The sequence below is a fragment of the Nansenia antarctica genome (genome assembly GCF_963989245.1).
Source record: "Nansenia antarctica genome assembly, chromosome: 1".
In the NCBI taxonomy this organism is placed as follows: Eukaryota; Metazoa; Chordata; class Actinopteri; order Argentiniformes; family Microstomatidae; genus Nansenia; species Nansenia antarctica.
In genome coordinates, this window is record NC_137674.1 from 12,255,022 (window position 1) to 12,272,197 (window position 17,176).

Here is a 17,176-nt window from a genome sequence, read left to right on the forward strand (position 1 = left end):
ATGCAAGGCCGGATCTCGACTTCTGCATTCTAGACACATGCCTAAGGCCTGCTTGCCACTAGGGCCTGCTTGCCACCCAGACAGAGAGGGGTAAAGAACAACTGCCTAAAAAATGTTAAACATATATTTTAAAATAGAAAGAAAGGAAGTAATAATAATAATAATAATAATAATAATAAAATAGACAAATCTGATCTAAAACTTTATTTCAATGTTTATATATATAAATATATATATATATATATATATATTAGTATTTTTTAAAAACATACACAATGTTAGGTTAGTGCCAATGTTACCAGCTGTTACCAGATGCAACTGCAAGACCCTCCGCTGCAGATGAGGATAGAGGCTCTGAACCCGAGCAGAGGCAGGTGATTTTAGCCCCAACTTTACATGCACAATTCATAGGCAAGGCCAGACACGAATTTGAAGCCTAAGCAGCAGTTGTGAGCAACTCTCACAGCAACCCAGGGATACAAGGCAGATAGCCGAAGAAGTAGACTGAAGACAGTATTGTTTGGTGAGTGCAGATCCAGAGGTGCAACGCTCGCGAAGCGTTCCTAATTGACATGCATGTACAGGCCCGGCCCGAGGCATAAACAGACTAAGCGGTCGCTTAGGGCCACAACCACTAGAGGGGGCCACACTTAAAAAAGATATATAATAATAATACTAATAATACAAATTAAAAATAAAGGACTGATGTTGGATGGTGGTGATGGATTTAATATTTTTATTTATTTGGAATATTTTGCATTCATATTGATTGTTCATTGCTATTTATTTGACAAAATATTTTTTGCCTATAGTAGCCTATAGCTGTTGTTTTTTATAATTAACAATTTTGTAGTGTTCACTTTATTTATTTGGAATATGTTGCACTTTTTTATTGGTTGTTAATTAATTACTATTTGTCCAAATATTTTAGTTTTTATTGGTGTTCATTTGTCATTGTCTTTACTTATAGACCTTGTTATGTGCAAGTTTGTTGCTTTTATAGTTGATTTTCATTTGCTCTTATTGAGAGTCACTTTTACCTGTCAATCGAAAACTCCAACCCCCTGACAAAACGTGTGTTGGGGGGGGGGCGTCATCTGTGACTGCTTGTCAGAGGAATTGCAACAATGCAAAGAAGAGGAGAAATGTTATTTCCTTACAAAAGCCAAATCAACAGACATTGGAGAAATGTGTGCAGCTACAGACAATCTGAAAGAAATATACCCTCATGATCTTGAGGAGGACTTTACATCAGAGTTTTGCCAGTTCATCTGAATGGTGAAAAATGATCAGTTATGGACATGTAGGCCGATAAGAAGCTCAGAGAGCTAGGCCTGAGGGATGCTTTCCCTAACGTGGACATTTGCCTTCGTATGTATCTGACATTACCGATTGCAAACTGTTCAGAGAAAGGTCGTTTTCTTTGTTGAAGCGTGTGAAAACTGAAAACGTACCTGAGATCAAACATACAGGGAAAAAAACTGAACTAAAAACGTTCTTATTTAAATATCTAACTGAATAAAGAAAGACCCATTAAAATCAAATGTAAAATGCATGATCTATGGTCTATGGTTCTGAACGCCTTCAGACTGCTGCAACAGGCGTGGCTGAACTACGACCCTGTGGCTGCATCATTTTGCCGGGAATGCAAATATACCACGTGTCTCCGGTCTCCGGTCCCCACGCCGCCGGTCTGGGTCTGTATGATGCACGGCGGTGCTTCACGTTTTCGCGCAGACAGACAGAGCCGCGAGTTGCGAGGCACAGATGCAAGATGGCGGCGCGGTGGGGAGCAGGCGAGGAGATGTTAACTGCCTGCAATATGGAGTTTTTCTCCACCAATACACTAGACGAGGTACCGTACAGCGATCTGATGTTATTACATGTCCTATTATTGGCACGATCGTACGTGTAACTGTGCGTTAATGTGTGTGTCCGGTGCGATCTGGTTGAAAAGGATGCGCTGGGAAAAGTGACACGTGGATACAGGCAAAGCATGAGACATCATGTCCTGATTTAGCTCTCACACTTGTCTTTGTTGCTGTGTACGAGTGTCGTTTCATCTTTCGAGGGTTTCATCTTTCTGTGTTAGTTGATGTTGTTATTTGGTTGTTAGCTTAGATGTCTAGATCTCTTTAACGAACGTGCTAGCCTGCTCTGTCTGGCCAACTTGGCTAGTCTGCTAGCTAGCAGGGATGTGACATGCTTCTGTGTGTATTTTGTGGTTTATTAATATTAATTGATACCAGCTACAACGTTGGCAACAAGCGATCATTTTACCAGTGGGGTAATAGTCAGCTAGTGCCATGTGGCTGGACATGTTTAAATGTCTAGTAAGTTACCACCAGTTGTGCACGCTTGACTTACCTTGTGTGTAAACTAACTGGGAGAGTTGACTGGTTCGTTTTTACTAAGAGGGCCACTGTTGACAGTTGGCTTGATTGACATGTCACTCTCTGAAAAATGTCAATGCCAACAAATCTAACTATAGTTAAAGGTCTGTGATGTAGCCAGCAAGGTGTACACATTACCCTAGTAGTTATTTTGTGTGTAGGCCTATCGTCGATGCGTTCACACGTGGTTTAAAATATGACGTAGGCCATTCATAAAGTAAAGTGTATTTATTCGCGACTGCAAGCAAGTGCATTTAGGTCAACTTTAACATACACATTTGTGTACATAAATGTGTCTCTTACTGTTTTTACACTTGGAACATTTCAGCGAGCAAAACAACTGACAACTGTGTTGTTGACATTTCCATCTCTTCAGGAATGGTAATGTCTGAGGCAGTCAACAATAATATCTTACCATAATTGATGACATTCCAGATATAGGCTAATTTGAGGACTTTGTAACTAATGTTATAATGTTAGCAATGTACTGGACGCCACCGTGATCACCAAGCTCATTCATTTGCTCCAACACGTGGGTTAGTAGTAGTGCAGTGGTGAATCACTTGTTGTTTATGGCTCTAAATATTGCTCTACATTTTACTCAATCATCCAATAACTCCGCGTTAGTTTTTGTTATTTGGATGGGAAACGAAAATGGTTTTATATTTCAGAACGAGGATGTTGTACATGACTGTTTGATTCCACGAGTGTCCCCTCGCCACAACTCCCTGGCTGCGTTTGTTGTAGTTCAACACGTGGTACCGTCACGGTGTCTCTTCTGGGCGAGGTCCAGCGAGGTTCACACGCTGAGTAACACGTGGGTTTTACAGTAGGCGATTTCCGCTTTTAATTGAGCCTGGGATTGGATTCATTTTTAAAATAAGTCAACACAGCTTTTGATTTTGTAGAGTATTGTTAGATGGTAATACATTGTTTTACATTTACATTTTTGGCATTTAGCAGACGCCTTATTCCAAAGCGACTTACAATCAATACATTTGAATACTAAGCATGTGAATCAGCAATCCACCATTCGTTGCAGGAAGAGTACTCTAGCTCGGGCCCAGGGCCACTGATAGAAGGAAAAACCTTCTCCCTATCACCTTCTAAACCTTTTTTTTTATACCACTTCCCAATTACACTGGCATTGATGTGAATTCCCTTCAAATGAAATGGTATTGTTCAGTGTCCATAATAACATATCCAAGCCGATCTCACATCAGGTCCTGGTGTTTTAGATGGACACAGATTATAATGTGATTGTTAGATAATCGAAGATGTTTGCTAAAGTTGCACACTGCTGTTTGTGTGTTTTTTCCAATGCTCACTGCCACTCTAAACCTGACACATTTATTACTCTTCTTTATATAGTCAAATCTCTGGTTTTCTCTACAGCTACATGCGTACATGTTTCAGCCATTAGCACCACCGCTGCATTTACTTATTGGATTTATTTGTTAGTCAGCAGCTGGACAGTTCATTACCTTGCTGCTCATTCGGTCTTTGCTGATGGAGGCACAGCACAAATTGATTGATTAATGAAGAACTGCTTCCAATGGTGCCATTAAGAGGTCTTTTCTCATTTCTTAGGGAGTTGTTTCTGTTCTGATGTTGTACTCTTTTACTTTAATTAGGCCTACTGGTTTGTGTTTGATTATTGTTGTTTGTAGCTGTAGTGGACATCTGGGACAGTTTGATTGTGATAATGGGACTAGCATGTCCATCTACCCTGACTAGAACGAAATACAAACGCTTGTATTATAATTCTACTCACCCGCTCTGATGCACCCTACTTCTACATGGCTTCCAGACTTTGCGCTACTCATTATTCAATATATTAATATAGATTCTATTGCAGTTGCTCTTGCATTGGAATATTCTCCTCAAGGTGTGTGTGTGTGTGTGAGTGAGTTGTCTGTGACTGCATCTCCTCGAATTACACACCCATAACCTGCCCCCTCTCTCCCTCCCCCAGACGGTGAACAGTGTGGGGCTGAACTCCGGGGAAGCCCTGGAGGCCCTCCACAGCTGCTTGGATCCCTCCATCCTGTCCATCTTCGAAGATGCTCCCACAGGAGAGGTAATTACATCCTCTCTTATTGTGCTAACAAGAATTAATTTGTTATTGAAAACTACCTGTATCATTGGACGTTTGTTAATTGATGTTGGTGTACCCTCCTTTGTGTATTATCACTTGTATAGCTTAATTAGTTTATACGCTCAATGGCTTGCTATGTGCACTACATAACTAGCGTGTTTGTTTTTCCAGGCTAAAGGATTGGACGAGGAGAGTGAGGCAACGCTGCTCACAGCTCTGACAGAGATTCTGGATAACGTGGATGATGAGAACCTGTCCCCCTTTGACACACTGCCTGATTCTGACCTGCTGTCGGGTCAGAAGGGCAGGGAACACTCTCCGGTCAGTCCCCAGCTGCTTCACACACGCTTGTTCCTGGACGTCACACAAACTCTCACACACACACACACACATTCACCTCACCTGACCCCAAGCATCACACATTTGAGGGCGGGTGGGGGGGCAGTAGCAGCTGTTATCCTTTAAGTCCTAATAACATTAACATAAGTCAGGTGTATTTGTTGATATTATTTTTTTTTTTAATTCAGAAGTCGTTTATTTAGATGGTCTTCACAGGGGTTTTGTTTCAGCTCAGCTTTTCTGATGTTTTTATTGTAATGTTATTCCTCTCCCTGTAGTTGAGGAGGATGATGTGTCTGTCCCGGTCCCCTCCAGAGAAAGACAACTTAAGATCATTCTCCACTGGAAAGGTAGTTAAAACCAAGCCCATTTAAAAAATAAAAAATAAATGTTAACTTGGTCGCTTGCCCTAGTGAATGTAGTGTTTCTGTGTTGAGAGAAAAAAGTATCATATGCCAGTTCACTCTGTATGGTTATAATTCATGACTCAAAGCTGACGAGAGCAAATTAGGATCAGGTTCTATTGTAACCCATGGTCTGTTTGTCTCTCAGAGCCTCCCCAGGACACAACCCGGGTCGGTCCAGAGGAGTGATGGAGAAGAGGAGGAAGATGGAGAGGCCCTCACTCTGAGCCCAGAAAGCCAGTGCGGGGAACAGCTGATTTGCTGGGAATTTGCTGGGGATTTGCTCCCTCTCCCTCTCCCTCTGACCCTGGAGCAGGAGACAGTGGATGGAGAGAGTGTGTCCCTGAGCCTTGGGGATCTCGTCAGACATATGCACCCCTACTGTATGGCTGTGTGTGTGGAGGGAGAGGAAGAGCAACTGCTGCCTGAAGGAGGGATCTTTCTAGAGGTGATAGACCAGGGGGAGCATGGAGAGCCTATACTGGCCATTCCCGACATGGGCTTCCCTCTCTCTTTTCCTCATCTCTCTCTGCCGATGGCAGTCGACTCCCTCGAAGTGGAGCAGAAGGTGCCGGACGACGTTTCCTGTGCGGCCGTCTTGGAGATGTCCGAGCCGGTGCTTGTCGATGTCACAGCTGAGGAGGCTTCAGAGGAGGTCGCCTGCCCTGTGATCCTGACCCACAGTTCCGAGGTCAAGGATGAGAAGGTGATCATCAGGAGACCCAAGGAGGAGATGGAGGAGAAAAGCCCCTCTCGGAGAAAAAAGAAACGGAAAAACAAAGAGGTCATACCTCCGCCTCTGGAGGGAAGGATCCTGAGAAGCGGCTCTACTAGGAGCGCAGCACCGGAGCTGCCCAAGAAACCTGTGAAAGAGAAGTCTGAGAAGGAGAAGACCAAGAAGAAAGTGATGTCGGTCCCCCCTGTCACACTGAGACATAAGACCAGGCCAAACATGCGACACACTGATACGCACTCAGAAATCACCACCCTAACACTACCAACACAACCCAGCATTAAGGTCACAGCGCACGTGGCTTCCACCTTTGTTCCTGCGCCGAAGGGCATGACCTCTGACCTGTCGCCAGTGAAGACAACCCCCGAGAAGTCCCGACTCGGCCTTCTTCCTTCAGGAACCACAGCTGAGAGACCTTCCCGTCCCACTGAAGCCCCTAAAGCGCCAGACTGCGACAAGACCCAAGACTTTGCAGAGCGCCCCGCACCTCAGGCAGTTCCTCAGGAATCTCTGGCCCTCCAAGTAACAATTATGCCCAACGACGTGGCCCCCCTGGCCACCCCCCAGTCCAGTGAGCCAGCCCTGGAGCCCAAACCCAAAGCCCTCAATCTACAACAGTACCGCCTGCTCCGGCAGCAGAAGAAGCCTGCTCCCGTGGAGAAACAGGAGGACCACAGTACCAAGTGGCCCAGCCTTCCGGAGCCCCCTACAGAGCTGCCCCTTATCCCCTGCTTGCCGGCCCCCGGGGACCCACGGCGGCCTAATTCCCTACCAGGGAAGAAGGAGCTGATAGAGATCAAACCCGCATGGCAGCCCATGGGTCCCGGTGCGCCGTCTACACCAGCGGCACTACTGGCACCCCCCGCGTACATGGTGGCCTCATCTAGCAAGGTCGCCGGTGCCACCCCTGCCCTCAAGCCTGTGTCTGCCCCAGGCCAGCAAGCGGCTGCCCTGCAACTGGCTAAAGCTTCCCAGCCCCCCGTGGCTACCGCCTCCGGCCAAGTCATGTCGTTACCCCCAACATCCAAGACCCACTTACCCAAGACCGCCACTGCCCAGCAGATTCTGCCCCAGACCTCTGGTTCTCTGTCTGCCTCCCAGACTGTGGCTCCAGCAGAGAAATCATGTCCCGTGGACAGCAGGGTAACATCGCTACAGAGCAGCCCCACACTCATCCCCTTAGAGGCACTGAAGGTCGTCCTACAACAGCAGTCGACCGCATCCCTCGCCGCACTCAAAGAATGCCTGGCTGTAATCAGAGCGAGTCCTCAACCTCAGCCTTCCTGTGCTAAACCTGTGGTCCCCATGGAAACCCCTTCTAAAATCACTACAAATATCCACAAACCCAACACCACCGCTGCTGCTGCTGCTTCAGCTGCTGTATCTCCCCTGAAACCAACGTCTGCTGCCCTTAAGGTCCCTCAGCTTGCTGTCGGTGCTCCAGTGTCTGACCCAGCCAAGGCTATCAAACAGACCTTCAAACCCCCGACCCCTGCTTCAGGCCCCCAGGTGTCCCCTGTCCTGGGTGCCTGCTCTCTCATCCCTTCACAATGCCGGACAGAGAGGCCTGTGGGGCCTGCGGCGGCTCCTGTGAGAACCGCCCCGACACGTGTGGCTCCAAAGGCCAAGAGCCCCACACAGGAGCTGATTGAAGCCTTCACCACTGAGATCGGTGAGAAAGGAGCCACATTCTCTGGTAGCTCATAATGATTGCAGCGTTGTCATAGATTTTGAGGCCTAATTCACATGTGAACCATCAGCATTGCACCCTTTGTTTTGTTTTTTCCTCCATGGAGATGGTGCTGTAGTATGTCTCTGATGTCATGATGTTGTCGTCTCAGGTATCGAAGCTGCTGATCTGACCAGCCTCCTGGAACAGTTTGAAGAGACCCAAGGTGAGTGACAAGAACACTCAGCTTCTCTGTTCTCTCCATTTTCCAAATCCTCATCTTTGCAAAGCAGCATCACTGTCATTTCATATGGCCCTGCATGGGAGACATCCCCTCTAATAGAACTGCACAGGAGACATAAAACAACCTGAAATTCCACTCAAAAGGCTCGTCTTGTTTTCCTGCGATTATGAAACCAGAAGAGCCCGCGCTCTGCTGTTACCGTAACAGCCGTAGTGTTGGCTAACTGCTCAGTAAGTCACACGGTTCAGCTTCAGGCTAAATCTGGCCAAAGGATCGACTTTCACTCACCGGTTTGCTAATGGAGGGAAGTGAGGTGTGGCTTTGCAGGGTTGTCTCTGGACAGGGGTGATGGGTGAGGGAGTGGAATGTGAAAGGTACCACTCCTGGGGTTGGCAGGCGGGCACCTGGCAATGGCTGCTGGAGCAGTCAGAGATTGGGTATTGTGCCACAGGTATTTGGGAGCAGCATAGACAGTGCAGTGGGCAGGCTTAAACATTCATTTGGTTGTTAAAATGCACAGGAATGTCCTCTAAGACATGTTTACGGCAGATGAATCGGAAGAATGTGTATGCATAAGGATGCTGATAGTGTCATGGCGCACAGATCTGTTTCTTAATCATGTTCAACTGTCAATGTGTTTCACGGTGTCGTACTAGAATCATTCCTGGAGGGTTTTCTGGATAGTGGTTGGCTGGGCCTAAGTATGACGAAATCTGTATTGTGTCTTGTTACAGTGCGCACTGCTTCAAGTCGAATGCCTTGAATTGTGCGTCTTAAAATAGATTGAGTTAAGAAATTAGCCCAAATGTTATGGCTGCTTTTGGAATGTGGAAACACACAGTTTCTTTGTGTTACTGATATGTGTTTGGAGTGATGTCTTTGAAAGCAGGGTGGTTCTTTCTGAGAGAACCGCCCTGCGCCCCTTTAGGAGGAGTGTGTGTCTCTGCCCCATTATGAGGTCAGAGCGACTGCTTTGTGCTCCCGTCGGCCGGGCTGCTGGATTTCTGCCCTGTCCGCAAATCCATTTAACTCTCGCCCTGCTGTCTTTGTCCAGGCGGATGTATAGGCCCCCACCAGAACAAGTGGCCAGACGTGTGTGTGTGTGTGTCTGTCCGCGTGCCGTTCTGGCAATGCCCACATTACTGTCCGTCAAGCATTATGGCTCAGTCGTCTATATAGCTAATGGATATTCCTAAATTCGACATAATGTCAAAGCCAGAAGTGTTCATGAATGCTGTAGAAAATGACTAACCCGGGCGTCTCGGTAGCGAACATGCCTTTGATCGTGAGCCTTATTAGAGCGTCATTGTCATCGTCATCGCCCGTGACGTCCCTGGCAACGTTCCCGCTGCGTTTGTGTTCCCGTCCCATGAGCACAGACCGGTGTGTGTGTGCGCCCGATAGGGTTTGTTCCACAGAGCTTATTCTGGCCCAGCCTGACGTGTGTCCAGTCATCCATCTCACCTCCCTCTTCTCCTCTGTGCCTCTCTCGTCGGTCCCTAGCGTCACTCATCTCTCTTCCCTTCTCTCTCCAGCCAAAGAGGAGCAGTGTGTTCCGGAGGTCTCTGGTAAAGCAGCTGCTGTAGGAAACTCCAGGTGAGTTACCCTACAGCTGCCACGCTGCTGTGTGTGTGTGTGTGTGGTAGCGCAGCAGATGTAGTTAACCCTCTCAATGGGTTACCCTACAACTCTGTGTGTGTGTCTGACCAAGACCTACCGCAAACCGAAGAAGTCTTCTTTTTTCGTCTTTCAAGCTTCTTCTTTTTTTTTTTGTCCTCGTCTGGAGGACAAGTAAACCTTGAAACCACCCGAGGTGTGTGAGTGACGTGTTGTGTTTGTGTCGTAGTGTGGAGCAGCCTTCAGAGAGAACAGCGGTGGAGCGTGTGAGAGGTCATGACCTGGCCAGCACAGCAGGTAAGAACGCCACACTACCTCTGCAAGTTCTCACAAGCTAGTGGTACGACATAATTACCCAGAAGCCTTTCACTTCATATTGAACTGAGACTGATCTCCCTCCTCCTCCCCCCCCCAGCTCTGACTCCTCCAGCCACCCCCCCTCACCAGATGTGGAAGCCCCTGGCACCCATGGCCCTACTGGGGAAGAGCAAGGCCGCGGAGGGGCCCAAACCATCCCCCTCCAAGGCCATCCAGATCAACGCCCGGCCTCTGCCCTCCAACAAGCTCCGCAGCAAGCCCACCACCCCTGCCCCCTCTGTGCCACCGACCGTGGTCTTCTCAGACCACGACTACTGCCTCCCTCAAAAGGAGCCTCCGGCCGGCGAGTCAGGCAAGCGCTGGAACGTCAAACAGCAGCCCGCCATTACCATCAAGCTCCCCACCCTGGCGGCGTCCCAGCCCACCCCCGCCGCCTCACCCCAGACCCTCTCCCCCGCCGCGGGTGTGAAGACGGACGATGATCAACCCCCCCAGGTCCAACCCCTGGATGACGGGACTCACCACGCTCTGGGGAGCTCTCTGCTGGAGACCCCGGACGCTTCTCCCACACGGCCGGAGACCGAGGCCGTTCCCCTGGCGAGGAGTCCCAGGCAAGAGAGGTCCTACCGAGGGTACGGCGCTAGCGCTAGCGCTAGCCGCACCCCCAGCCCGAGGCCTAGTAGCCCCCAGGAGGGGAAGAGGGGCAGGCCTGTGAAGAGAGTTAAACACCGCTCCCCCAGCTCTGGCTCCAGTTGCTCCGATTCCGAGTCATACTCCTCCCAGTCTAGATCCCGTTCCCCACCGAGAAAGAGGTGAGACACACTTCCCCCCCCCCTCGTCGGAGCATGGCGATAAGTAGAGCAGAAACTATTTAGAGATGATCCAGTCTTTTCCGTCGTTCGTTTCTCCATTGCTGACACACCCTGTCTCCACCAGGTACCGCCCTCGTCACTCTGAGAGCAGCTCCAGCGGCTCTTCCTCCTGCTCCTCCTCTTGCTCCTCCCGCTCCGTCTCCCTCTCTCCCCCGCGGAGACGGAAGTACTCCTACTCCTCCTCTCGCTCCGGGTCCTGGAGTCGGTCCCGGTCCAGGTCACCCAGGGGCCGGTCCCAGTGGAGGAGAGACAGCAGACAGCACAGGTAAAAACAAACAGGACGTTGATTGTTTACCTGTGCAGCAGAAGATTTGTTTGTTCTTGTCGTCTGTTGTCTCGGCCTCACGATTGGCCAGCCTTAGTTCAGCATGTTGTTTGTTGTTTTATTCGCGTTCTTTGAAGGGTGACTTGATGGATGTTTACCAGACTGTTAAAGTCGCGTCTCCCGTTCTGTTTTCTCCTCTCTTCCAGCCCCTCTCAGAGACCAGGCTACCGGCATAGCTCTCAAGACAACAGTGAGGAGGCCAATAGGCGCAAAGAGAAAGCCATTGTGAGTACACACACACTATATATGAAAATGTGGTCACTTGTATGGCGGTCACTTCTGAGGTCACAGGCCAGTGCACTCAAAAACACAGCCCAGGTTTACCATGCATTGCGGCTGTACGGCACATGGACAGATGTGACCACACATGAACAAACATTAACATAACCTTAAAAAATATCGGTAATATATCATGGATATCTTCATTTTCTCAGGAGGAACGTAGGGTTGTATACGTGGGCCGAATCCGAGGAACAATGACTCGGACGGAGCTAAGGGATCGCTTCTCTCTCTACGGAGAGATAGAGGAGTGCACCCTGCACTTTAGAGACCATGGGTGAGCACGTCTTTCTGCATGTTTGGTGTTCAATCTAATTGTTTTTTTTTTACTGTGAAAGTTGCAGAGTTGATAATGGAAGTATGACGATTGAAGTGAAGCCCAGACTTGGCATGCTGTTGTCGTTTTGATGGTTTATTATTCATTCTGTACCATGAGCAACACACGTGCACTGTCTTTGAACCTGTGTGGCCCCTACCTGTGGTTTCTCAGGCCAAGCTACAGTGCTAAAGCAACACCAGGCTTGTTCATAACTGGAGCCTCCTGGCAACCTCACCAGGTTGCTCTTTTAAATGCAACCCACACTTCTACTTGTTCAATATGCAGTCACGTTGGGTCTCACTCATGTGTTGGCCCATGACCGTGCTCCTCACTTTTGTCTTTTGTCCCAGCCCAACACGTCAAGTCATCTAGGTCTTGAAGGAAGCTGATTGGCAGGAATAGAACATACACATTCATACTCTGTAGCTCTCCATGAATGAAGGAACATGGTGTGTGTTTACAAACCTTGCATTTCTAATTTGTTTTATCCATCTCTCCATTGCAGGGACAACTATGGATTTGTGACGTATTATGATACAAAGAACGCGTTTACAGCCATTGAAAATGGTGGAAAGCTCCGAAAGCCTGATGAACTACCCTTTGACCTCTGCTTTGGGGGCCGTAGACAGTTCTGCAGGACCAGCTATGCTGACCTGGGTAAATGTTTTACATTTGCGAATGATCTTCATTGTCATTGTACGGGTACAACGAAATTGAAATGCAAACCCTAGGTGCTAACAATCAACACTGTCCTAAGATAATAAAACACTGTCCGAAGATAATAAAAAAACAAGAATGAGACATTAATACATAGACATTGTTAAGTGGATGTGACACAGATCTAGTCATAGATAGTTTTGACATTGTACCTCTGTAGGTCTAAACACCTGCTACTTTGTCTCAACACTATGGTTACTAGAAACTAGCAAATAATTGTGCATCCACAAAATACCTACAATGATGTTAACAGTTTTTCCTTTCTTCTTTCCTCCAGATTCAAATAAAGAGTACGACCCATCGCCTAGTATGAAGGGGAAGTTTGATGCACTTGACTTTGACACTTTACTGAAGCAGGCCCAGAAGAATCTGAAGAGGTAACATAGAAGTACGGCCACAGGAGGCGACAGAGACGCTGAACTTACCTCAGAGCCGTTGGCTGGCTCGCAACCTCCAACGCTGCCTTTACCTTTACCTGTCACTTATTTTTGGTTGTTTTTATTTGTTTTACTTTTGTTTGTGTTTTTGTTTCTGCAAGCTTACACCTTCTATTGAAGTGAAGATTTGTATGAAAAGTAAAAGAGCAAAAAAAAAAAGGAAAAATTAAGATAACTGATGAATTTAAAAAAAAGATGAATTTATTTAAATGGATAATCTGACATACCATGATGTATGGTATTTTAATCATTTCAATGATGGGAAGTTATTATAAGTTGTTTCTGAAGGTGAGAGGTTGAATTACATTAATAAAAAAATATATGAAATAAATGCAAGTGTCTTTTAATAGGTCACAGTAGACACAGCTCTGCCATTTGAGTTGATAATGGGGTCTGTTTGAAATAAATGGATTTTTGTTAGTGTTAGGGTTATTTCAAAGATAATTTATCATTAAATATTGATTTGCTTTACACCCATTACATGCATTCTTAAACACCATACCACCACTATCAATGTAGAAAAATATTATAGGCCTATTATACATGTGAAGTGGTTTAATGGTAAATGTACTTAATCACTCCAAGCACTTATGAGTTTCCTGTTTATGAGGTTGGCCATCTGGACGCAATCAAGGGTTGTCCTATGGTTTCAGCCTGTATGTTGTCCAACTCCATGGAGGTTGACTAACACATAGAACAGACAACTCCATGGAGGTTGACTAACCCATAGAACAGACAACTCCATGGAGGTTGACTGAGCTCACAGAAGAGATCTGGGACGAGGCTTTAGTGGCTCTGCCAGAGTCATCAATCATACATTCATTAAAGCTCGACTGGGATGTGACATCAGTGGAGTGCCGCTACCAGAGAGAATTTCAAGACAGAGACATAAAATCAATGACCATCCAACTCCAGAATGCGTATTGCTACAGCGTGCATGCGTTGACGTCTAATGTAGATATCTAACGAGAAAGGAATATTTAAAGCAGCTACAATATGAACCCCTTTCCCCATAACCTCAACAAAATCATAACTATGCCTGCAATCACTGACACCCAACAGCTTTTATGGTTAGTTCAGAGGCCACATTGCAAAGTCATTTCATTGACTACCAACACAAAACTGAGTATGATATCAGTATGGCTTAATTTGATTAGGAGGTGTTTGGCACCCAGTGAAATTAGTAAGAAGGTGGCTTGGGGTGGTCTAGTGGTCTAGCACCACGGTCTACAGTGCACACACATGTCCATGGTGGCATGGGTTCGAATCCGGCCCATGCCCTCTCCCTTCTTCTCCTACTTTCCTGTCTGTCTTCACTGTATCTGTCCAATAAAATGAAAATGAAAATAACTCAAGAAAGTCTGTGGCAGTGGACTAAATTAGAGTTATCAGTGACTGACTTCAAGAAAAGGAAATAATTGAGGTATTGATGGGAAAACTGAAAGATAGGGTGCCAGATGCTACTGTACAATATGGGATGATGGAGATGCCACTAGACAGGTTGCATTTCCAACACGAACAGCGGAGACAGCAGGAACAAAAACAACAAAGGACACATAACGATATGGTTTTGATGTGAACATGTTATTGTAATTTGTTTCTTTTTATTAAATTATTGTTTACAATTAAAGCCAAAATATCATTTGCAGGAAGTGGACATTTTATTTTCCTTGTTTGAGAAGATAGCTAAAAGGATGAATTGGCCAGTATGGAGAGAAACAATTTTAAGTAAGAAAATGTTTAACTCACACAGCTGGCGGTACACAGACAGAAAACGACAGTATAGGAGCTGTGGCAGCGCTGCAAATAATTGCAGATAATCTGCAGATAATCTCACGCACAAATGTCTGGGGAAAGTGCAGGTATCCACCACACAGGGGGGATAAAGACAACCAACTGCCACTGAGGCAGAATGATCTAACTCCTCGGGGGGGTGGGGGGGGGGGGGGGGGGGCGGGGAGCTCTGGGGGGCACGCAGCCGAATTGTGGTTCAAATGACTTATCCAGGGTGTTTCAAGAGGTTATATATGAGCTGTGAATCAAACGGGACGTCTACGCCCTATCAGTCGTCGTTGCAAGGTGCGTTGAGGCATCAGACATTAGACATTAAAAACATTGATGAAGGCCTATTGAAGGATCGGGCAGAAGAGGTCATGCCATTTTAAGAGTTTGGTGCCCAGGCAGCGATTGAAAGTAAATGAAGGCCTACACAGTATACAAGCAGAGTTTTGGTGATTCTGACTGTATTTGAATACTATTGCTCTCTTTGACATCTTTTGATTTAACTGTTAACTTTGTAGTTAACTTTTGATAACACAACACAACCCTTTGTCTGTGAGTGTGAAGCCATATGCAGGTGTCCAGCATGAATTAGAGAAGAGTTTTCCTCCTTAATGTTATCTCGTGGGACCGAAGAATTTGTTGTCCATATAGGGGGAGATAAGACGGGGAGAAGAAATAGCTCATTATTTGGTCAAGGTCTCACATTTGCACGTTCCTTCATACCCTTCAAGAAATGGATGTAAACAGCTCACTGTTGATCTAACTGTGAATGCTCAGAACAATTATACTTTGAGAAATGGCTGACCCAGAACTTTCTTCCAGGCACCTATCTTGTCTGCAGCTTTTGTGCCAGTGTTGTCTATGCCCGTCTTGTCAATGAAATCATAATCTTGTACTCTGAAGATCCACTGTCTGATCCTTCATTATTGATCACTTTGAGTCCTTCAGTTGGTGTTTGAAGTGGGATACACAGAGCTCTTCCTAGGTGAAGTGAGTATGTTTTTCCCTGATTGATTAAGTTTCATTTCATTTCAAACCTTTATTTAAAACTCGATAGGCACTGAGGTCACCCTCGTTTACAGTGTACCAGTGCAAGAGTAGTTCGACCTGCCAATTAGTAGTTCGACCTGCCTAGTTCGACCATGCCATTAAGTGACCTAAGGTAAACATCACTGCAGTCATTCGATCTTTTGATCCCAGAATAATTTGACATATTGGCACATCGAGAGGTTTGTCAATGTGGGGAAGGTGCATATTATGCCTAGAAGTGGAGCTTTTGGTGATTCTGACTGGTGTATTTGACCGACTTGCTCTGTTTGACATTTTGATTCAACAACGTAGTTGACTTTTGACACAGCCTCTTTCTCTGTGAGTGTAAGTCATATGCAGGTAATTTTGCCATTTAGCAGACGCTTTTAATCCAAAGCGATTTACAATTACGAATTACAGGGACATTCCCCCTGGAGTAACTGAGGGCTAAGTGCCTTACTCAAGGGCACACTAGTAGTGGTGTGGTTTCAGGCGGGATTTGAACTCACAACCTTCCGATCACAAGTCCAACTCACTATCCACTAGACCACCACTACCCCAGGTGTCCAGCATGAATAACTCCTTAATGTTATCTTGTGGGACACAGAGAGTTTGTGGTCCGCAGGGGAAGATAAGACAGGGAGAAGAAGAAGTAGCTCATTATTTGGTCATGATCTGCATGTTACTTCATACCTTGCAATAAATGTATGTGACAGCTCACTGTTGATTTGAAACTCAAACCCTTTTACAGTTTTATAATAATAATAATAATATTATTATCATATTCTGATAGGCTGATTTTGGATTCCTCCCATAAGAAAGGACCAATCAGTGCAACACTAAATCTGAACCAGGTGTAACTGTGTTCTCACAGGAGAATTATACTTTGAGAAATGGCTGATCCAGAACCTTCTCCCAAGCACCTGTCTTGTCTGCTGCTTGTTTTGTCTATGCCTGTTATCAATAAAAGCATAATCTTGTACTCTGAAGATCCATTGTCTGATCCCTCATTATTGATCACTTCCAGTCCTTTACTATTGTATGGAGCGACCAGCGACTGGGACACCACAGTCCCTTTTCTCCTTTTTGCCATTTGTGACGGTGTAAATGAGTCCACAGGGTTCACACCATGAATTGGTGTCCAGGCATGAAGTCAAGGGGACCCCTGAAGATGGTCAAGGTTGGATGGTCAACTGTTGGTTAGATCCAGAGGAATGTGTTGTAGTATGTGTCATCCTTTACATTGGAACATACATAAGTTACATTACACCTCCACCAGCCTCCCCTGTTGCACAGTAATGAGTGATAAGGACACCTGATGACAAGGACAAGAAATCACAGATTAACCCAAGGCCGGAGTTCAGTGTTTATGCCTTCAATGAACTCATGCATATCTGATTTCCTCATGGACAATGAACTGGTGTTCTTTGAAATGCATTTGCATCACGACCAAAATGATATGCCTTTATCTAATTGTGTGTATTTTTGAGTGAGGTGAGCTGGATGGCCTCAAATGTTTTAATCAATGTAAATAGGTGAACAAATGTTGTTGGTCAGACTCAGCACACTGTTGTGAAATTGTTGTCTTATTATATGTGTAG

The 17,176-nt window shown here is 46.1% G+C and overlaps 1 protein-coding gene across 1 annotated transcript; it reads left to right on the forward strand.

Annotated features, from left to right (window-relative positions):
* Positions 1–1,774: 1,774 nt before the first annotated feature.
* pprc1 (PPARG related coactivator 1) lies at positions 1,775–13,028 on the forward strand (the record flags this gene model as incomplete). The annotated part of the gene is made up of 14 exons (XM_080528558.1): positions 1,775–1,855; positions 4,369–4,473; positions 4,663–4,812; positions 5,109–5,180; positions 5,383–7,639; positions 7,809–7,862; positions 9,416–9,476; positions 9,727–9,794; positions 9,913–10,627; positions 10,752–10,952; positions 11,159–11,237; positions 11,447–11,568; positions 12,116–12,267; positions 12,605–13,028. 14 exons carry the CDS (start codon positions 1,775–1,777, stop codon positions 12,706–12,708), a joined length of 4,221 nt encoding a protein of 1,406 aa, XP_080384684.1. The 3' UTR covers positions 12,709–13,028.
* Positions 13,029–17,176: the final 4,148 nt, after the last annotated feature.